The sequence below is a fragment of the Suncus etruscus genome, chromosome 9 (genome assembly GCF_024139225.1).
Source record: "Suncus etruscus isolate mSunEtr1 chromosome 9, mSunEtr1.pri.cur, whole genome shotgun sequence".
Lineage (NCBI taxonomy): Eukaryota > Metazoa > Chordata > Mammalia > Eulipotyphla > Soricidae > Suncus > Suncus etruscus.
In genome coordinates, this window is record NC_064856.1 from 73,278,037 (window position 1) to 73,301,347 (window position 23,311).

Here is a 23,311-nt window from a genome sequence, read left to right on the forward strand (position 1 = left end):
TTCCTTTCCTAAAGTGGAAACAGGGCTTGAGTGCAGCCTCTTCTAAAATCTGATATTTAGAGATCACTGTGAGTAATAAAACTGTTCAATTTGGACCAAAGAGTGAAATAATTTACTGGAAAGCTCTTGTCTCTGAGTCTGCAAAAATCACTGGCTAAGAAAGCAAACTCTTCCAATAACCAGTTTTAATATTGTGCTAAAGCCATCGACTCTTAAAATCTTGGAGTTAAAGCTGATTCTCTCTTCACCCCCAGCCCTTTCTTTCTTAAGTTAGTGTTTGGGGGATAGACAGGGGGGCTGGAGCTTGGCCCCATACTCGGAACTGCTGCCAAGGGCTTGTAATACAATCTCTCCCTGTTTGAAGGGTAAATCAGTGTCAATTGCGTTTGCTGTCCACCAGAAAAAGTAAGCATTTTCCTTCCGCTCGGTCTATGTGGACTGATGAAATGAAGGAAATCTGTTTCTGGTGGGGAGGGAGAAGGGGGGATCGTTTTCCCCAAACAGCACCAAGAGGAGCCATCAGAGAAGTATGAAGAGGGGGCAGTGCGGCTGTAGCTGCAGCCGCTGCCGCCGGGCTGCTGGGGTGCAGAGGCTGCCGCAGGACCTGCGCCGGGAGGGGGCCAGTCCTGAGTCGCTGCAGGAGCACCCAGCCGGGAGCCCCAGAACCCTAGAGCCGCCACTAGCCCAGCTCCGGACGCGGCGGTGAGCAAGGCCGCTTGCCCCAGCTATCCGCCAACGCTGCCGCACGGTGCGCGCTCTGCAGCGGGTGGTTGCTGCGAGCCCCGGGGCTGATGCTGCAGGGTTGGAGGCGGGGATGTGGGGGAGGGCTTGCAAAATAACCTTGGGGACTTGGCTGGGAAGGATGAAGAGCCGCCGACTCTCGGACAGGCTCTGGCAATGAGTGGGTGGTCACTGCACTGAAGTGATTCTCTGAGACCTTGCAAACAATCGTGTGCTCCACGACTCTATTGTGGAACCAGTTCAAATGACCTTCGCACGTAAAGCCGGCTGGGGAGGCGCAGCCAACCAGGGACCCAGTGAGGATTCCTTATTAGCACATCCAACTGTTAAGGAATACAAACACCTTTGTGCCTTAGGGTCTCTGAAGCATGCTCCTTGGTGTCCGGGATCTCTAAGAGGGGGAGTGATCATTTTAGTGGAAGCTAGTGGGGTGTGATGGGTATTTTTCTTGAGTATTTTCCTTGTAGCTAGGAATGTAGGGAGATTGAATCACACGTGTGCGCGTTGGGCTTATGCTGTTTGCTACGGATGCGAATAAACATGTATGGTGCATAAACCTATATAAATCAATACCCCCTCTTAGGAGCTTCTATAAAGTGTTGTTCTTTTCTTCCCCGCTGCATGGCTCTGGAGTCTGAAATTAGGGAATTATCTGACAAATTAAAACTCTACCAGGCCAGTCAGATAAATTGCCATTCACCTAGTCCACACATCAGAAGTTTCTATCTGTTGTTTTGAATGGTGCTGGAACAAAAGCAAAGGTTAACAGATACTGTTTTCTGTATTCCAAGACAACTGGGGATGGGGTGAGCTATTCAGTATTCTGCCCACCTTTTAAACAGAGAATTAAAGCCTCCATCCTTCCCCCACCTTCTTCATTTTTTATCTCTTTATCTTTTGCTCTTCAAGTCTACTGTTTTCCCATCCTTACTGTCTCTTGCAAACCTCTCTTTCCTGAACTAGCTCTCCAACAAAGCTAAATCATTTGTGCTAGAGATCTTAAGCTCAAGAAATAAGATCTGCATGTGCATTGAAACACCCATTTGGCCTCCTAGTGTTAAAATAAAGGCTCAGACAGGTCGGATGTGCTGGTCTGGCAGAGGAAGTCCACTTTTCCTCCCAATCTATCCCCTGAGATTCACAGTGGCAAAACTCAGAACAAGCCCTTGTGCTCATGGCTTTATTCCTCCAACCGCCTAGCGGTGTGGACGCTGATTAACTGCAGCTGGGATCTGGTTTATCCAACCTGGCTTTGAGACCGACCAATGAGTTTTTTCTCAAGCAATGCTCCCAATAATTGCAGAGGAGGTGGTGGCGGCCCTTTCCAACATGGGTGTCCTGGTTCTGACTGCCTAAAAAAGGTAAGGAAGAAATGGCTGAGACACGGGACAGATTGATTGCCTTTGCAATATAAATGAGAACGTATTGCACATATGGTCTCTGAGTAGCCTCTGAGACTGATAGGTCATTGGGATTTCAGCCTGGATATTATAAAGTTGTGGGCCTATTTCTTAACTATCTTGCTAACACCACACTTCTGAGATGTTGAATGGGTGTTACCAAAAAATAAATTCACATGAAAATTTGTTTGACCTAATGCAAAAAAATGTCATGTGATTTACCTTGGTAAGGAAACAATGTAAAGTTAAAACTTCAGATACTGTGACATGTTAGATCTTATATGGTTCCTTGATAAGTTATGTGTAATGCTCAGTTTTTGATTTAAGGCTGCAAGTCAACCTGGACCTTTCCCTTAGTGGAAACGAAATAATGAGGTTCTAACAGTTTGTTTGCGCAGAGTTTTCTGAAAACTACAGCTGAGGGAATTCTATTTTGGAATCTTTGTGGTTTTGATACTGAAGCACAAACAGAACCCTGCTGTTTCTTTTCATTTTTTTTCTAAGCAATGATCAAGGTTTTCCACTCAGTTTTTTTCTGACTAGAGAAAGAAACTGTTGGGAAGGTGGAAAATACCTCTTGTCAAATAAGTAAGGCATTTGTGTAACTTTTCTGTTCAAGGTCAATTCAATTGCTTTTTAATTTTTTAACAAATATATCTTATATATTATCAGGTCTATAATATATAAGGATACATAGTGTAATACATATAGATATCAGATTAAAGATCTGTGTTAGCTCTAATTATTTGGTAGTTTGAACAAATACTTTAACAAATAAGTGATTATATTGAATTGTTTATATTGCACTAATAGGAAATACTTTGTCACGAGTTGTAGTTGATACTCTCAACTAGGTGAAATTTTAAATAGATTTTAATAATTTTAATTGGTTAATAACTTGAATCAAATATTCTCAAGTTAATTTGGTAGAAATTAAAATCCCGAGTTAAATGATTCAGTAGAATAGATTGGTAGAACTAAAACATTATTTGAAAATAAAAATAAATTTCAAATAATGTTTCAAAAATTAAAAAATCAGTTCTTGCTCAGTTTTGTGTTTTGATCATAACTTGAAAAGAAAACATTGATTATAATTATATCATTATTTGATTCAATCATGTGGCTGAATGAAGAGTGTTCATGAGGAGAGTGTCAGAGGAGTATCAGTATCCAAGAGGAGTGGATCAGGCACCTGAGGTCAACTGGATCATGTTAATGACTTGTGACAAGATAGTCTTGTTATTTTGGGAAAAACATCTTGTTAGGCTTCCAGTCCTCAATGGTAACCGGAAATTGCTAAATCTATGGTACATACACGTTTAAAGGAAATTGGTAAATCTATGGTTTATTTAAGTTTAAAGATTTCATTGCACAGTTGGAGAAACTAGTAATGATGGAAGAGTTTGTCTATATTCTAGTGTTTTTAAATTGTATCAAATTGTTTTAATTAGCCAAATGTGGAGATGTGCTTATAAGGCCTAGATGTATCTTTATTATTATTATTATTATTTATTATTATTATTATTAAATTTTGGTCTTTACTTTCTGTTTAGATTCAGGTTAAGAGTATAGGGCTTGGCCTTGCAAGTGATTGACCTGAGTATAATCCCTGACTTAACATATGGTAAATGAGCCTGCAAGAAGTAATTTCTGGCTTGGGGGATCATATGAGAAGCCAGGGGATTGAACCACGGTCCATTCTAGGTCAGCCACATGCAAGGCAAATGCCCTAACTCTGCCATCATTTGACCCCAAAAATGACCCTTTTTATGTTTACACTTTAGGAGCTATTCCATTTGACATTTAGTTTACTGAATTTTAATTTTTAATTTTCAGATATATTTTTGAAGGTTTCTCTCTTTACTACTTTATTGTACAACATAAAAGTAAAACAGCATAGAGATGAGGGCAAGGCTGCAAATGAGGACAATGATAGCCTCTGGAAATGGGACCCTTGTCTAAAGTTTTATTAATCTTTTTTATGAATATCAAAGTATTTAGTTGTATTTTCTCAAGAGGTACAACATACTTTTGTCTAAATTATATGTTTTCAATTTCCATCAAAAGAAGTATTATATGCATTTGTTACAGATGCATTGCTGAGATAAAACTGTGGGTGACATCTTTTGCCTCCAAAATTGTTTTGAAGAACTAATTATTTCATTATCAGTTTAGAACGTGATATTTCATATTTCATCATTGAAATTATGTGCTAATTAGTACAAAGAAAATTGAATTTTCCATTACTTATGAATTTATTTAATATTCTTTTTATTTGGCTTAATATTCTTGCTCAATTATTTCAGTGATATAGAGTGTTAGAGAATATTCCTCTTTTGTTACAGGATTGTTTTTCTCTTTTGGTGACTTGTGGAACTGGGTCACATCCAGTAGGGCTTAGGGTTTACTCCTGGCTCTGTGCTTTGGGATCAGTCCTGGCAGTGTTCAGTGTGTTGACAACCAAAGCTAGGTTGACTTTAAACAATGCAAATGCCTTTTTCTCTGTAGTGTCTTATTAACCCGGGTCCACTCTTCTTTTAAAATTAGTTAGTACAAATTTTATTTTGGCACATTTTCCATTGTAATTATATGCATTTAACTAGATTTTATTGAATATGCATATGTGCCAAATACTAGAATATATACTTAGTATCATCAATTAATTACAGTGGAGGTTTTAGCACCATTGTCCTGACTGGAGCGTGTACTCAAGTACAAAGAACAAATTCATATATAACTGAGGTTGCTAAATTTTAGGTAGAGGGCCAAGTACTTGTCACTAAGATTTATGATTATAATTCAAAATCCTATTAATTGATAAGGTTTTTAAATAAAATATCATAACAGAAGGTAGTATTTTAATCACTTATTCCTATTGTTCTATATTTCCAGTTTATTTTCTGTGTGATTTTGTAATATGTTTTTAATGATTACTCAGCAAAGTCTATATATAGAGTGAAAATTATCTTGATTATAATTAAAGCATATCTCTATTTGGTGTCAAGAATATTTTCTTTTCTTAGTCATGCTTATGATGTCTTCAACTAGAATTCTGGAGTAACATATTAATCAAAATCTTTAACCATATGATATTTTACTTACTAAGTCATTAATTTTTTCTTCTTCCCTTGGGTTACTTCACATCTCATCATATTTATAATGGTTATTCCAGAATCACTTCTATGGAAAGAAAAACACAGTCTTTGAAGAATTCTATAATACATCTATAATACCTTTCACATGGTTTTTCCTTTAAATTTTATATTTCTGAATTTTAAATATTAAAGATTTATAGCCATTTTTTGATAGAACCTTAGAGCTTAGAAAAGCCATAGGAGTAATTAAAACATTTGGGTTCTTACTCCTCTTTATAAAGCAAGAGGATTTATGTAGTATTTACCAAAGTTCATTATAAAGCTTTTTAACTCAATTATATCTGCTTTAGTTGCAATATGTTTCAGTGTTTAAATATATTATAAATATTTAATTATTATTCAAAAAGTTTCTCTTTTGAAACATATTTTATCATAAATTAGTGACTCATTATTTTATTTGCTACCTCTTTGATTTTTGTAATTGGGGACACTCCTGTTATATTTGGAGGGGCTTAGGAGTGAACACAGTGTTCCTAACTGTAAAACATGAACTCCAACGCTTTGAGACATTTCCTGAGTCCATTCAGGTCAAACCTGGCAGCTCTCAGGGTTTATTCTTGGCTCTAAACTCAGAAATCGCTTCTGGCAGGCTGGGGCGGGGGGCATATGGGATGTCTGGATTCGAACCACCATCCTTCTGCATGCAAGGGAAACACCTTACCTCCATGCTATTTCTCTGGCCTCTATTATTATATTTTAATATTACTTCCTAGTATTTTGAGGGATTTGGGGAAGGTTTGAATGACTCTGGTATATCAGAAATTAGTTACTAATTTTAATTTTTTACTTATGATCAAATTCATAATTTGATTCTCAATTTGATAAGATATTTCTTTTAAATTGTGAAAAGGTTACAGGATTGCAATACCGTAGTGATTTTTTTAAATTATCTGGTCAATATAAACTTAGCTTTCCTTTTCCACCTCAACCATTGAAATTCCAATTAGAAACTGCTTCACCAAGGGTTAGATTTTCAAACTTTAACTTTTGATTTTGCCAACTTAATTTATTTCTCTATTTCCTGTCCAAGTATCTGTTATATTTACATCTAGAATCTAAAGATAAACCATAGAGTCATGGCAAGCTTAATAGCGATTTAAAATATAGAAAAAAAGACCAAGAGAAATTGGACTGAAATACTAAAGCGTTTAAAGGGTATTTTAACAAAGTAGACCTTATCTATGGCAGTTAGTGACTTTAGGTATCTACATATTTGGCATGTGTATAATTCTTTACATTCTGTTGCATGCCAATGACCCACTAGGTTTTTCTCTTCCAATCTATGCCTCCTGGCAAAATATAATATGAATATATTAGTACTTGTATTTACCATGTTAAAATTGTCATTTTTAAATTGCTTAATTAGGCACTGTCTTTATATAATGATCATCGTAATATATTAGAAGGCAGTTTGAGTTACATTTGTGGCAGGACTGACTGCATAAGATATAAATGTGCTACTGTCAAGGAAAATAAAAACTTTACTGTTTGAAAGTATTGAGGGGAAGGATTGGGTCCCTCTAGTCATTGAAACTGTTACATGCCTTTAGGCTTACTGTAAACTATCCCTTGATGAATTCTTTTCAGGACAATGAGCTTAAGAGTCTGAGGTGTCTTCTTGCTTTTACAGAGCAAAATAGGGTTCTGATGCTTAAATGGAAGTTGCAGAGCACATAATAGGATGTAGGTAAAGTTACTGAACTACCACATCTCACTTTCAGGAAAGTAGTGGGAGAGATTGTGTCTTGAGAAGAAAGGCATTTTAGAGGTAAACCTTTTAAGATTTCAATTATCTATTTAAATGTACAAATCATGTGCTTAAATGCCTTGTTAATATAATGTTTGATTCTGAGACAAGCAAGCCTGTAGATATATTGACCAGTTACGGGGGCATATTTTTGTTTATTTGGGATTCTACCTAGTTTTAGAAGAAATGGGACAAGAACTTTCAGATTACTGGTAAGCATTCGTAGCTTTCAGAAAAATAAAAGTATTCATTTAATATTTTAGATAAATTATGGAATGAACAACTTCCATAAAAAAAGACAATTGTGGGCCGGAGAGATAGCATGGAGGTAAGGCGTTTGCCTTTCATGCAGAAAGACGGTGGTTTGAATCCCGGCATCCTGCCAGGGGCAATTTCTAAGCATAGGGCTAGGAGTAACCCCTGAGCACTGCTAGGTGTGACCCAAAAACAAAAAAAAGAAAAGAAAAAGAAAAAGAAAAAGAGAAAGAAAGAAAGAAAGAAAGAAAGAAAGAAAGAAAGAAAGAAAGAAAGAAAGAAAGAAAGAAGAAAGAAAGAAAGAAAGAAAGAAAGAAAGAAAGAAAGAAAGAAAGAAAGAAAGAAAGAAAGAAAGAAAGAAAGAAGAAAGAAAGAAAGAAAGAAAGAAAGAAAGAAAGAAAGAAAGAAAGAAAGAAAGAAAGAAAGAAAGAAAGAAAGAAAGAAAGAAAGAAAGAAAGAAAAGAGAATTGTACTGTGATTCCTATAACAGTAACTGATCGTCAGGTGTATGTATTAAAAATCTGTTCACATTGTGCTGGGCTGGGCTTGTAGTTTAGCAGCAGAGAATTTGCCTTTGGTTATGTGAGGCCTTGGATTCAATCCTCAGTACCACCCACATCCACCCCCACACCCACATACACACAAAAAGTATTTCATATTTTGATAATCAAATCTATAGAGATTTTTATACAATTTTTCTTTTTTTGTTTTGGGCTACATTCAGTGGTGCATAGGGCTTATTCTAGACTCTATGCTCAGGTATAAATCATTAGCTGATATCAAGGGTCATATATGATGTTAGAGATCAAAACTGCACAAGGCAAGTACCCAACATACTTAACTATTTTTCTGGCCCATAAACAAAGAGGGACTTTTAAAAAATATGTATATATGTTTTTTTCCAAATGTTTCTCCAAGTATGCTTGCTTGAGAAATAAAAATTCCTGTATATTTAAACTATGTCTGGTGAAATTAAAGTGTTGCCTATATTTCCAGCAGCTTTTTCTAATACCACCAGAATATTTGATATTTGGTCACATGTTGCATTTTTCTAAACATAGTGCTTTATTATTTAGCAAATGTGTTCAGAAAATAAAAATTAACTTATGTTAAAATAACTATAATTGGAGACAATCTGAAAAAGGAGTGTAAAGCTTCAACATAAAAAGCTAATAAATCACATTTAGTTTATTTAAAGTGTATATTTTATATATCATACTTAAACATTTTGAAGAGAGCTGGCAATTTCATGGCTGCATATACAATTTATTTGTCCAGTTTTCACTTAGTCATATTACTTTCGGTTATTTCATACACATTATTTGCAGAATAGAGCTCCATAATCTAGAAACTTCTCAGTTTCCTTAGGTGTGTTAGTATTATTTCTCTAGACTTAGTTCCTATAAGTTTATGCCCCTATGTGGGATGTTAGAAAGATGTTTTTCTACTTCCACATAAGAGAATTCAGTGGCATCAGGCCAATGAAGTGATTTCATTTTGTGGATTCAAGATACTGTATTACTTGAATTTTAAACATAATTTAAAAAAATAACAAGTTAAGCAGATAAAGTGGGAAGATATAAAGTCAGAAAAAGTCTCCAAACCAAGGAATGTAATTTTTATTTGTTTGTTAGTTTTGGGGCCAGGGCTGGTGGTGCTCACTCAGTGGTTACTCCTGGCTTTACCCTCAGAATTTAGTCCTGTGGATGCTCAGGGACTATGTGGGATTTTAAGGATCTGGATAGGCTGTGTGCATGGCAAGCGTTGTGTCCACTGTACTACCTCTCAAGTGGGCTATACTTAATAAAATTATGATATAATATTTTGGAAGTAGTATTTTTTCTACATGTAAAATTTATCATTTTGGAAATGATAATGGCCTAAAGTATGAAGACACAAGCCCAACACTTAATTTCCATGAGCTAGCATGGTTAAATCAATTAACCTTTCAGGATTTTGATGTGATTATCTCTATATTAAAGAAATAGTTTACTCCATCTTCATTCAAATCTCTAAATTGTGAGTTCATGATTATTACCATGTGTATGAAAGTTTAATCTTAGAGGCAGTAATTTTAATAATAGTGATGATAAGATAAATATAAAGGCACTGTCATAGTTAGCATTTAGTTCTAAATTTATTTGGACTATATTCCATCAAGGATTAACCCAAACAATAGAAGTTTGTAATTTGTGTCAACCAAAAACAAACTACTAAACTATTTATCAATAATTTCTTGGTGCTTTGAAAAAGTGGAACTTCTTACATTAGAAGTTGTGATTCTTTATTTTTCTTGTGAAAATGTAAGTGTGGAGCTTACTCTTTGATATTTTTTTCTATTTGACCTTTGATTGCTGCTGTTTCCTATTGAGTAGTTGGTCAAAAGTGGAAGAGCCAGTACAGATAAAGCAAATAGTGTTTCCTAGGTTTAATAATTATTAACCCGAATGCCATAATAACAGCTGTGGATCCAATCTTTACTGTCAGTGGCAGCAATATTTTAACCAAAAAATCCTTTATAAGAAGCAACTGTTATTTTGTTCCCAAACAGGTCCTACAAGTGGATGAATAATGTGCACTGCTCTGAGCCCTAAGGTACGCAGTGGACCTGGCCTCTCTGATATGCATCAGTATAGCCAGTGGCTGGCCAGCAGACATGAGGCTAATTTGCTACCGATGAAAGAAGATCTGGCCCTATGGTTAACCAACCTATTAGGTAAGGTTATAAGATCTCATCTTGTGAGTAAAGATAACAAGTTGTTTTCCCCCACCTCATGTACTGCTCTTCACCTAAGCATGTGACAGTACCTTGAAAAGAAAGACTTTCATTATTTGGGTTTTGCATCAGGGAAACCTGACACGTAAAAATCTAAATGAATTTCCAGTGTTTCTTCCACTACTGTGTTTATTCATTCCATTATAATGCACTGAAATAGGAAACTATGTGATGGAATTGCTTATTTCATCTGTTTGCCGATATGATTTACATTTTGAGTTTTATTCCAGGTAACTGATCAATTTAGCTGATTCTGTTGACATTGCACACAGGTCAAAGAAAAAATCTGTGAAATCTAACTTCTAAAACTGAATTTTTTGCCCTAGTTTTAAAAGACACATTCTAAAACTGCTGACTGCCCAAAGTCAAGAAAAATACATCTATCCTTTGTCCAAATGAGCTGACTAGGGTGTTAAATTTTTCCTTTTCATTTCACTTTTGTATATAAGCACATTTGAAAACAATGCTTCCTTCATGCTAAGGTAACATCTCTTTTTCTGTGTAATTTTTGTTTCTCTTGTGATGGTATATTTATAGAATAAAATTTCAATCATGTGCAAAATGGAATCCTCCATTTCAATAAGGATCTTAACTCAAAAGCTGTCTCCACCAGTTGTTTTTCACATAATAAGAAAAAAGCTATTAAGGCCTGAATATTGAACCTTTGAAGAATTTAGGATATGAGACTTATATATTAAAAAATAGAGAGTTGATATGCTTTATTAAAGAATAGACTATAGATATTTTTATTAAAGTATTTTTTAAAATATAAATTATCTTTTAAGGTATGTGACATTTTCCTCACAGTAACTAATGAAATAAAAGAACTAGGGAAGTAGCATTGTGTATGAAATTTTAGCAAGGAGTTAGTAAGACTTAGCAAGGCTTAAGCACATTTTAGCAATGTTTTCCATTTTTCTTATAGTAGTTGGAGATATTTCCATTGTTTTTGTATGCTTTTAAACATTTGTTATTCACTTTTTTCTCACTATATGAAGACTTTTAAATATATATTGTCTAAGCAGGGACTGTCATATTTGATTGTTTGCAAACAATATTTTTTGGAAGATATTCAGTCAACGGGTAAGGCCAGAAATACAGAATTCACATCTTAGGAAGACCATTTACTCTGCTTTGGAATTATACCAGAAGGAAAGGGCTTTATTATTTATCTTTGCTTTAGTATTTATCTTTGGAAAAAGGATTTTTATCTGTGTAATATGGAAGAATTTAAGTTAAGTAAAACATATTTTCCTCTTTGTTGTTTGGAGTGTATAATTTATTAACACTTTTGAATTATCCTTCTTTATATATGGGCTATCACAAATATGTTGGTATAAAGCAGAAATTAAGAGAACAGACTCCAATTTTGAATCCATATCTGACACTCAGTACCAATGTAATCCTAGGCTAATGACTTATCTTTCTTCTTTCTACCACAAGTTCCTCATCTACAAAGTGGAAAAATTGGTAATGTCTAATTTTAGTGGTTCCTATGAGATCAAATAACAAATGTTTGGTATATTGCAAATACTTTATGTGTCATTGTTATTTATCTAGTTCTGTGAACCTGTTAATTTGCTTTTGTGAATAAGTTCATTTACTCAAGAAATTTACATCTTTTAAGCGTGTACATCAAGATGATATATTTAAAGAGAGTACATAATACATTAAGAGTGTACATCAACATAATATATTTATTTAAGTGGTAGACTTGGATTCAGAAAGCTTGAATTCAAATCTCAGTTCTACCATCATACTAACTCTGTAATCTTGAATGGGTATCTTAATGCACTGTCTTAGTTTTATTATCTTTAACATAAGTGTAAAACTTGCATCATGCTCATAGGATTGTTGGAGATTTGAATGAGGTAATCTCATTTATTTTAGAACACTGTCAGATTCATAATAGTCACTTTTAGTCAATATCAATTATTGAGAAAATTGTTCTTTAGATACACTTAAAAGCTTTAGGGCAGACTAGAGATTTAAAACTACTTGTTCTTTTATATCCTTGGGTAGATTTAAAATGAAACATGCTAAATGAATTATTTAATAAATAATTTATTAGAACTGGTATTAATTTTTGAAAGATATAGTTTCAAAAATATAAAACTAAGGAATGAGAGAGTGACAAAGGAACAAAAGTGCATAAATCCTCCTTACATTTTATAATTAAACTGAGAACTGAAGAATCATTAGTACCAAATAAGACAAAGCATTGAGAAAAACATGGGTAGACTGAATGCACTTGCTAAGATAGGAAAACATTTGGTACATTGGAATAACTGCAAGACTAGAGCACACAGTGTAGAACAGGAAGGGAAGAGTTACATGAGATTTGCTGGAGTAAAATTATGCACTGCTTTGAAGACCAATTTAAGGAACTTAAAAAGAACTGTTTTATGATCAAAGAGAAACCATGAAAATGTCCTATGCAAGAAAAAATTTTGATTGATTAGAGTATAGCATGATTGTATTTCTATGACCTTGGAATCAAACATTTTTATTTCTTAGTGATTCTAAACATTTATTACGTACCTTGATCAGTTTAAGTAGACAAGACAGCCTTAAAGAATAGAGACATGGGGTCGGAGCAATGGCACAGTGGTAGGGCATTTACCTTGCACAAGGCTGACCCAGGACAGACTGTGGTTTGATTTCTTGGCATCCCATATGCTCCCTCAACCAGGAGCGATTTCTGAGCCCATAGCCAAGAATAACCCTGAAAGTCACCGGGTGTGCCCCCCCCCCCAAAAAAAAAAAGAATAGAGACAGTGTATCTGTAATGGAAAGATCTTTGGACTAAAAGTCAGGAGATCTGGCTTCTAAATAGGAGTCAGGAGATCTGGCTCTTGGTTCTTTCTCTGCCACTGAGCAGGAAGCTTGCCCAAAGTCACTCAGCTATCTTTTCTAGGCTCAGTGTCCTCTACATAAAACGAAGGGACTGGAAGGAAATATCTCTGATGATTTTTCCAGTTCCAAAAGGGAGAGTGTCCAAGAAATCTACCTCTTTAGACCTAATTTGAGATCATCAATATACAAAAACAAGAAAAAATACATGAATGAATAATATTTATTTTAAATAGTAAAATAAATAACAATTTGGTAACACAAAGGCAACTGATTAACTTATAAAATTTTATCAAAAAAGAATTATTAAAAGAATACCTAAATGTGGTAAGTACCACCTTCTATTGCTTTAAACTCATTAGATAATTCAAAGATTTCTAAGGAGTAACCTTAAAATAATTTGAAATTAGTTAATAATTTGAAACTATTTAAAGTAGTAAAACATTTGGAGGTCAGAAAATAACTTTTTCACTATTTTTTGCTAAAGTGATAACATTTTGTAATTTGAGATATTAAAGTAAATTATCAATATATTAAGCCATGTGTCAGTTCAAATAAACTTATTTATATTAATAAACAATTCATAAACTTACAAATTTGTTCATAATTGAGCTTTAGTCTTACAATATACTCCATCCTTCACCTGTGAACATTTCTACCCCCAGTGTCACCTGCTTTCCTCTCCCTGTGATCCCTTTGTCTGGGAAAGAGATTTTGCTTCTCTATTTCTCTCTTTCTTTTTTCCCCATTTTTAGGAACTGTGGTTTGCATTATTGTTCATGAAGGGATACCATGCATATCACTTTATCTCCATCCAACATACAAATGATCCAAGTGATCAGTGCCAAAAGCTTCCTACCATGACTGGTTCTTCTGGCCCTCCTCTCTATTGTCCATGAACATTATTACCAAACTATTTTTTATTTTTCTTTAATATTTAATGAGTGAGACAATTATGTCTATCTCTCTCCTCTGACTATCAATGTATAAGCAAATCTTATGATTTTATTTTTCCTAACAACTGCATAGTATTCCATTGTATACCATATTATTGTACCACAGTTTCTGTAGCCACTCATTTGTTGTCAAGCACTTGGGTTGTTTTCAGATCCTCATTATTTAAATAGTGCTGCAATAAACATAGGAATGCAGATGGCATTTTTATATTGTGCATATATTATGTTGTATATATGGTAATATGCCTTAGAGTGGTATTGATGGATCATATGGGAGCTCAATTTCCAGTTTTTTTTAGGAATATCAAGACTGTTTTCCAAAATCCCTGGACAAGTTGACATTCCCATCAGCAATGAGAGTCCCTTTCTTCCTGTAGTCACACCAGAAACAGTTGTTTTTGTTCTTTATGATATATGCTAGTCTCTGTGGTATGAAATAATAAATCATTGTTTTCAATTTTTAAAACATACATTTAAGTTTATGTTGAATATAATCTTAAATGAATCTTGTGTTTATTTAAAGTAGCTGAAATTTTATGGGGTGTGAAAATAAATGTACTAAATTAAAGCTATTGATATATTATTTTATTATGATGTAGATAATTTCTGTTGCAAGATTTGCTTTTTTCTGATTATATAAAAACTAGTGTGACTTTTTAACATTTAAAAATAAATAATTATATTTTTGATCTCACATAAAATTTAAACTAAATTGGGTTAAATATAATTGTAACTAGCCATTAATTCATCTTCTAGATTTTTTTCTTTGCTGTTAAAATTATTTGATATAGTAAAAATAATTTTATTGTCTCTAATTATTCAAATTCACATCAAATTTGAAAATACTATACGGTAATTTTCAGGTACTATCTTTTTATTTAATCAGCAGAATTATTAAGTACCATGTTAGATTACTAGATATATCATTAGAGCAGCACTGGAAAGTTTTATACAAACTAAATTCTATGTTTCATGAGTTCCAATCATTCTCTTATGATTGTTTGCTAGTTAAGATGAGAAAATAGTTATGTTTTGTATTGGGATTTGCTCATAAAGTAGTGTAGCAATCAGACTCATCAGATGATAATCATGTATTATTTAATGGCAATCCCTTGGAAATCATGAATTACTTACTGAAAATCATTTGGAAATATCTGTTGATATTGTAGTCCAAAGTAAGTTTCTTTTGGAGTGGGCGTACACCTGGTGGCATGTCACTCAGGAGTTACTCCTGGCTCTGCTTTCAGAATTCACTACTGGCAGGCTCCTGGACCATATGGGATGCTGGGAAAGACCCTTGGTTGGCTGCATATGAGGCAAATGCCCTACCCACTGTGCTATCACCTCAGTCAAAGTATGTTTTCTAAAAGCTGGTGACATGGAGAAGTTTAATGACCAGCAAAAGAGATTGTAAATGCATCTTGAACAACCCTCCATTCTTCTTCTAAAATATTACTGTGACTATTGTTCCAATACATAGTGAGTCACATATTTCAATAATATTTTTGACATTTTTGCTATTTATTCATGAACAAGCTGTCATCCATTTTTTATTTAATTAGATTCTTAACTATGATAATTAATATCAAATAATTGTATATATAAATTCTGAAGGTGGAACTTAATTTTCCTTTAAAAATTAAAAACATGATTTTAAATTAACAGTCTGACTATGACAACTACCTTCATTCAAATATATTGTGCATAGTCCAAATTGCTGATAAGAATATTGAAACTTAGATTGAAATAATGTGAATCAAGAGAACTAAGGCACATGTACTAAAATTGTGTTTATAAATTAATATATTTATTTATTGGTTTCTGGGCCACACCCGGTGATGCTTAGGGGTTTCCTCCTAGCTATGTGCTCAGAAATTGCTTTTGGCTTGAGGACCATATGGGACACTGGGGGATAGAACCTTAGCCTGTCCTAGGCTAGCGCAGGTAAGGCAAATAGATAGATAGATAGATAGATAGATAGATAGATAGATAGATAGATAGATAGATAGATAGATAGATAGATAGATAGATAGATGCTTTACTGCTTGTGCCACCGCTCTGGCCCCATATTGTGTTAATTTTTATTATTTATTTATTTATTTTTGGGCTTCAGTCACACCCGACAGCTCTCAGGGGTTGTTCCTGGTTCTGTGCTCAGAAATAGCTCCTGGCAGTCTCTGGGGACCATATGGGATCTGGGGATCAAACCCAGTTCTGTTCTGGGTCAACAGGCAAACGCACTTCTACTGTGCTGTCACTCAGGAACTCCTCAAATATTTTTTAAGGACAAGTGTGTTCAGTGCTTTCTTCTAGTTCTACATCAGAGTGATTGGGGAACTATATGCAGTTTAATGAATCAAATCAGTGTCATATCCCAAAAGTCTTCATAAGCCTGAATAGCATTCTCAGCCATTCTGTCAACTCTAAACTACTAATTATTTTAACATGCTATTCTCTTCAGTCCTAATCTTTTATTACTTAAGGAATTTATCTGAATTTTCTATAAAGGTAAAAGTACATCAAGAATACACTGCCTAGTGTATTCTAGGGGAGAATACTTACTATGTTATTTTGACTTTTAGGCAAGCAGTATAGCCTAAAGTCTGGTTTTATCATTTATGAAATTCATACCAGTATTCACATTTGTAAAATGAAAGAATAAAAGCAAACTTTTTGAAATATAGTAAGAGCTCTTAGATGTTAAAAACTATAACATTCTTATACTATTGGTATAATTTCAGGAAATTAAGTTTGGTATTGTTACTTTATTGTGGAAAAAATAGAACATTTTTTTTTAGCAATACTGTAAGTAACAGATATCTTCCCCACTTCACTCCAGAACACTTAAGTTGGTACTTTATATTTAGTTTACTTAATATTTACTTTAGTTATTTAATTTTTACTTCATGTTTATGAAAATCATATTTGATACACATTTTCCAGAAGATACATATCAGTGTATTAGCAAACTTTCACACATTGTTGTCACAAAATATGTTAGATAGATGTTTATTCAATAACATGTGTCCTAATATTTTGTTTGTTTAGGGTCCACATATAATGATGCTAGTGGGTTACTACTGGCTCTAGTCTCAGGTATTACTCCTGGTGTTGTGGGAGAGATCATGCAGTGCATCTTGGATAGAACTTGGGTCTCCTTTGTGCAAGGCAAACATTTTATCTACTTTACTATCTTTCCAGTTGCATGTGTTGTAATAATTAAAGAAGTGACTAATCACAAACTTTAACAACAGTCATTAATTTTTGTGTAATGATGGTCCGTCAGTAGGACCGAAGTGATGCTGCGAAGCTCATTATGAACTTTGGAAAGAAAAATATTACATAGATGAAAGTATTTTAAATTAATCTTCAAATCAATAGACTTTACATTATGTGGTTCTTATTTATAGAACTGGAATTGATTCTGTGAGATTAGAATGATACTGCCTTTAATATTTTTCTGATATATCAAATAAGCTATGCAATTTATATTTCACATATATGTTTAAATGTGTATATTATGCAAATTTAGTTTTGTATAATATTGATTTGATATATTATAATTAGAAATTTGAAACCCGAATGAACTTGACTACATGTGGCATAAGATTTAGGGTCCCCTGTAATTTAGTGGTAGTGAACATTAAGGAACTTTATATGTCAGTATCATACATGTGAAGACTATTGTAACCATGCTACCCCAATTACAATAAAACTTCCTAATTCATTAAAAAAGTTAAGATTTGCAATTTTTAATAAGCTTTGAGAAATGATTTATTATCCTTAATGAAAGCTGTAACTGATAGTCACAAAGTAAGTTAAATTTATGATTCTTAATCTATAAACGGAAAATGCATTACATAGAAAGAATTGAAGAAAAAGAAAACAATTGCTTCTCGGCCTTTTGGCTAAGATCAAGTGTAGTATCTGTTCTTATCAGTTTAATATCTGATACATCGTCTATCTGACGACAATATATTAAATGAATTTTTTGGCACTAGCTACTGGAATAGGAGCTTGCTCCGTCCATTCCACGCATCGACCTGGTATTGCAGTAACTCCAGAAATGGTGCACCAAAAAAAAAAAAAAAAGAAAAGAAAAAGAAAACAAACTTCTCCATCTTGCATATTTCCTCCATTTGAGGTAGTACATTTAAACCATAAAGTACGTAATAGTATCAGTTTTCACCAACAAAAAGTGTACCTTTTGGAACTATAAAATACACAGAACTGAAAGTTGACACCTAATATATTTTTCATTAGATACAGATGTCCAAAGAAAAATTCTTTCTTCAAGTATTCATGAAAAGCAGAATAACAAGAAAACTACAGATACAATTCATAAAATAAAAATCATAACTTTTGGTAAATTGCTAATGACTTTTTAATAAAAAGCAGTCTTAGGATGTACAAGTTCTTTTAAATATATTGTAATCATCTTGTCACTTAACATTACAAATAGAATATTTAAATTTCTGTAGAACTTAATAAAATAAAACATATAAAGACCTCTTTCAGATGTAGAAAACTTTACAAGCAATTTATGAAGGGATCATTTAACAATTTAAGGTTTCTTTTATTGTAGCTTGATATTTAATTAGTAATTTTCAATATTCCTATTTTTATTTTATATTTATTTGTAAAATCAGTTTCTTGTTAGAAATTATAAGCCAAAATGATGAGGGACACAAAAATTTTATTGCAAAATTTTGTATCTTTAGATGATTACTTGCATTCCTGAGTTGAGTTGCATCCAATTTTGAAGTAATAGTAGCAATATGTAGGCTAATTCTATAGTGAGTTCTTTGAACTACTGATATTTTAACAGCTAGAGAAGTCATTATCCTGACAGATATGGACTTTATTATGGAAAAATGAACATTAAGACAAAATCTTTGAGGCCAGTAAAATAGCACAGCAGACAGGGCACTTGTCTTGCACACAGTCCTCCTGGATCCAATGCCTAGCATCCAATATGGTAACCCAAACATGACCACAAGTAATTCCTAAGTTCAGAGCCAGGAGTAATTCCTGAGCATTTTTGGTTGTGACTCCAAAATCTAAAACCAAAAAGTCTTTCTCTTTATTGTCCTTCATCACAAATTGAAAAATCTTTGTTTTTTTTGTTTTTTTTTGTTTTTTGTTTTTGCTTTAACTTAACTGTCCTCACAAAGCAATGCTAAATGTTTTAAGATTTCTGAATTTATTTCTCCTAATTTAATCACATGCCCACTGAACATATGTACTGAATGCTTAGTATATATTCTACTTGTCTGTAGAAAATATATCTAAAAAGATACTTGAGAGATTTGTAGTGTATTAAGAATAACAAAAACTTTATATATAACATTTTAAAAGTGATAAACATTAAATAACGACAAGTTTAATACTACTCATGAGTATTATGCAGAAATTTGTGTGCACAAGGACAGAGTATTTAAATTTGTGATGAGAAGAAAATAGATTTTTCAAGAATATAGAAGGTAGGAATAAATACAAGCAGAGAATGTATCAGGAACAAGGTATGACAAAAGGATGAGGGATTTCTCCTAGAGGAATCACAAAGTCAGTGTATAGACCAAGGGGCAGGATATAATTATTTTAGATTTAGAAGATGTATTTCAAATACATAAAATTTAAATATAAATAAGCATATATTTATTAAACATAATTTAATAATATATAAATGCAATAAATATAAATATAATAAGTATATATTTAGATATGGGTTATGTATACTATTTAACATTTTTTAGAAGTGAAAGGAAGCCATCCAATAGATGCGAAGAATGACTGCAAGTGTTGTTTAGCAGGATTCATTTTAGCAATTACATTGTTGTGTTATTAAAAAGAAAAACCAAAGATACAAGAAATTGTTCTTGAGATATTATGGTTCTTCGTGCTAAAAGTGGGAGGTAATAGAACATAAGATATTAGAAAGTAAGACTATGAAATAATAAACTAGAGAAACATTTAATTTGCAGGACCTGTGATTAAAAGGTTATAGGAAATGATGTAATTTTTAAACTTAGAGAATTATAGATTTAGGCAAAGGAGAGTGCTTTGAAAGGCAATAGTTCTGAGAAACATCAAAAAGAAAATAAGTGAATCTATAGGATTTTGAAAATGTAGAAATTAGTAGTGACAATTAGGATAAAGGGGATATAAAATATTATAAATTTAATTGTGATGATTGTACAACTTTGTAAATATACTAAAAGCTAAGTCTTTAAATGAGTAGTTTGTATTTTAATTTATCATATCATTATAGATATCATTAACTGTTTATAGTAATTATATTAATATTAAAAATAGACTTGATGAGACTGGAGCTATTGCACAGTGAGTAGGGCATTAGCCTTGCATATGGTCAACCAAGTTTGATCTCCATTCCCCTAAGTCAGCCAGGAGTCATTTCTGAGTGCAGTGCAAGAAAAAAAACCCAGAGTGCTACCAGATGTGGCCCAAAAATCAAACAAACAAAATAACACTCACTTTGAAATCATATAAGAAAAAGAACTTTCAATCCAAAACCCAGTTAAATGCCAGGGAATAATTGTGAATTATGCTCATACGAGTAATAATGAAAATCAGGGTAGTTGTGGGAAATGCTTGTAATCATAGTGCTTAAAGATTTATATATACATGTATATATGTGTATATATATATATAAATCATTAGATATATGAACCCAATAATTTGCTAGTTCAAGGGCTGCAATAGGATGAGGATTAAAGATAGCATTTGTTTAAAAAGGTAATATTTGTTTAAAGAGAATTAATCATTTGCATCATCCTAACTCTGACCAGGAAAAAAATTCAATAGAATTTAGAGAAGTGGCTTTATGTATCAGATATGTTTTTAAAGTAACAAAGGTAGGGGCCAGACATATAGTGCAGGACCTTGGTTTTATCCCCAAGCATCCCGTATGGTCAGTCTCCCAAGCCAGGGGTGATTTCTGAGCACATAACCAGGAGTGATCCGTAAGCATCACTGGGTCTAGCCCAAAAAAACAAAACAAAAAAAAAAAAAAAGAAGAAAAGAAGGTAGGAAGGAAGGAAGGAAGGAAGGAAGGAAGGAAGGAAGGAAGGAAGGAAGGAAGGAAGGAAGGAAGGAAGGAAGGAAGGAAGGAAGGAAGGAGGAAAGGAAGGAAGGAGGAAGAGAAAGAAGAAGAAAGAAAGAAAAAAGAAAGAAAGAAAGAAAGAAAGAAAGAAAGAAAGAAAGAAAGAAGAAGAAAGAAAGAAAGAAAGAAAGAAAGAAAGAAAGAAAGAAAGAAAGAAAGAAAGAAAGAAGAAAGAAAGAAAGAAAGAAAAGAAAGAAAGAAAGAAGAAAGAAAGAAAGAAAGAAAGAAAGAAAGAGAAAGAAAGAAAGAGAAAGAAAGAAGAAAGAAGAAAGAAAAAAGAAAGGAAAGGAAAGGAAAGAAAAGAAAAGAAAGAAAGAAGAAGAAAGAAAAAGAAAGAAAGAAAGAAAGAAAGAAGAAAGAAAGAAAGAAAGAAAGAAAGAAAGAAAGAAAGAAAGAAAGAAAGAAAGAAAGAAAGAAAGAAAGAAAGAAAGAAAGAAAAAAAGAAAGAGGTAGTTATTTGATTGTTCATTTGTTTGGGGACCACTCCAATTTTTTCTGTGCTCAATGGTCAGTACTGGTCAACATCATAGTTCAAGTCAAAATTGGCTATACTTGCATTATCCTAACTCTTTGAATAGGAAAAGAATTCAATAGAATTTGAAGAAGTGGTTTTATGAATCAGATAAGCTATTAAAGTAACAAAGGTAGTTATTTGATTATTCATTTGTTTGGGGGCCAAACCAAGCTGTAGTCAGGACTATTGGTTCTGTCCTCAAGGGTCACTACTGAGAAATATCCTATCTTCTGTACTACTCCCTTTGACACCAAGGTTACTACTTTTAAAAATTTGTAATTATTTTATGCATGACTTTGGCACATTCAGGAATGCCTAGCTATTACATCTGATGGTGTTAAGGTTCAGTCAGCTGAATGCAAGCCAATTTCCTGTACCAATCTTCTGTACCATTTCTCTGACCCAACTATTGGTTGATATTTTAAAATATATTGTGGTGTTTTCAAACTAAAGAGAGGCAAAACATCCTTGTAATCAAAACCATAAACATAGCCCAAAATATCAGCTCTGTTTTATACTTTTAGCTATTCATGCCAAAATAATTTAAAGCACCATTTAGAATATTTGCCAAATGAATCTCAGAGACCAAATTGTATATTTCTGGTAAAGCCAGTTGATTGAGTTTTGATTAGTTGTTTTTTTTTTACTTCTGAGTGTTACATCATAGAATTATCTCATACAAGATACATTTTTCTGCTTTTATGTATACAAAACATAATATGATGTAATTAAAATTGTATAAGTGTATGCAAAGAAAGAAAAAGAGAAAATTCTAAAGAAGCAGTTATTGTGAGTTCCTGTTCCAATTATGTAATTTCACTGAATACATAATTCTTTTGGAGATTAAAGGTGTGTCATGTGTGTTTCTATGTATGTAACATTTATTGTGATGGATATTCTCTTTTGATGCTTCTTTTGGCTATTGCAGGGAAGGAGATTACAGCTGAAACTTTTATGGAGAAATTGGATAATGGTGCCTTGCTCTGTCAGCTTGCAGAAAGTGTACAAGAAAAATTCAAAGAGAGCATGGATGCTAACAAGCCGACAAAGGTAAAATATCCTAAGGCAAGATCACCTTTTGGTGAGGATTCCTTTTGTGGTCACTAAGAAATTGAGTATTTTAAGGATTATGTCACTAAATTTATTAATTTCTCTATTAATGACAAAACAGGCAAAGTTTTCTTTTTCTTTTCGGGGGCCACGCCCTAGGCGTGCTCAGAGTTATTCTTGGCTCTGCACTCAGAAATCACTCTTGGCAGGCTCAGGGGACCATATGTGCTGCCAGGGATTGAACCCAGGTCAATTGCATGCAAGGCAAATGACCTATTTTTTGTTCTATTGCTTCAGCTCCAGGAAGTTTTTAATTAGGTATTATGTTCTAGTACTCTAATGAAATAAATAATACAATAACTTTGATAATTACAATTAAGAACCATGAAAATTGATACCATTAATACAAAATAAGTATTATGCATAAGCTGGCTGAATCTGATACAATGATAATTTAAGAGAGAAATACTTAACTTTATCAGTCAATCTACAAATCAAGTGTAGCTCTACTAAATAGAAATTATTATGGATAAATATTGGGATGAAATATATAAAGTATATAATTTTATATAAGTACTAGCATTAAGCATTTGTTTTCCATGATTGAATTATTTTGTTATTACCAGGATCTGATAAAGCTGTGATACTTGATATAGTTTGAATAAACCAAATTATATTTTAAACATTTTTATATAGGAGGAAGAAGTTCACAAAACTTTAGCATTGGGTTGTAGAGATAAC

The 23,311-nt window shown here is 33.1% G+C and overlaps 1 protein-coding gene and 1 non-coding gene across 2 annotated transcripts in view; both read left to right on the forward strand.

Moving 5' to 3' along the window:
* The first annotated feature begins 438 nt into the window (after positions 1–438).
* Positions 439–23,311, forward strand: part of GAS2 (growth arrest specific 2) — a 153,549-nt gene continuing 130,676 nt past the window's right edge. Inside the window, exons 1-3 of the mRNA XM_049781071.1 lie at positions 439–702; positions 9,850–10,014; positions 22,449–22,570. Coding sequence (XP_049637028.1) covers positions 9,870–10,014; positions 22,449–22,570 — 267 coding nt within the window. The 5' untranslated portion in view covers positions 439–702; positions 9,850–9,869. The remainder of the gene's footprint in view (positions 703–9,849; positions 10,015–22,448; positions 22,571–23,311) is intronic.
* Positions 17,772–17,963, forward strand: LOC126019527 (U2 spliceosomal RNA). The gene has a single exon (XR_007499199.1). It is a non-coding gene; the product is annotated as a U2 spliceosomal RNA (small nuclear RNA).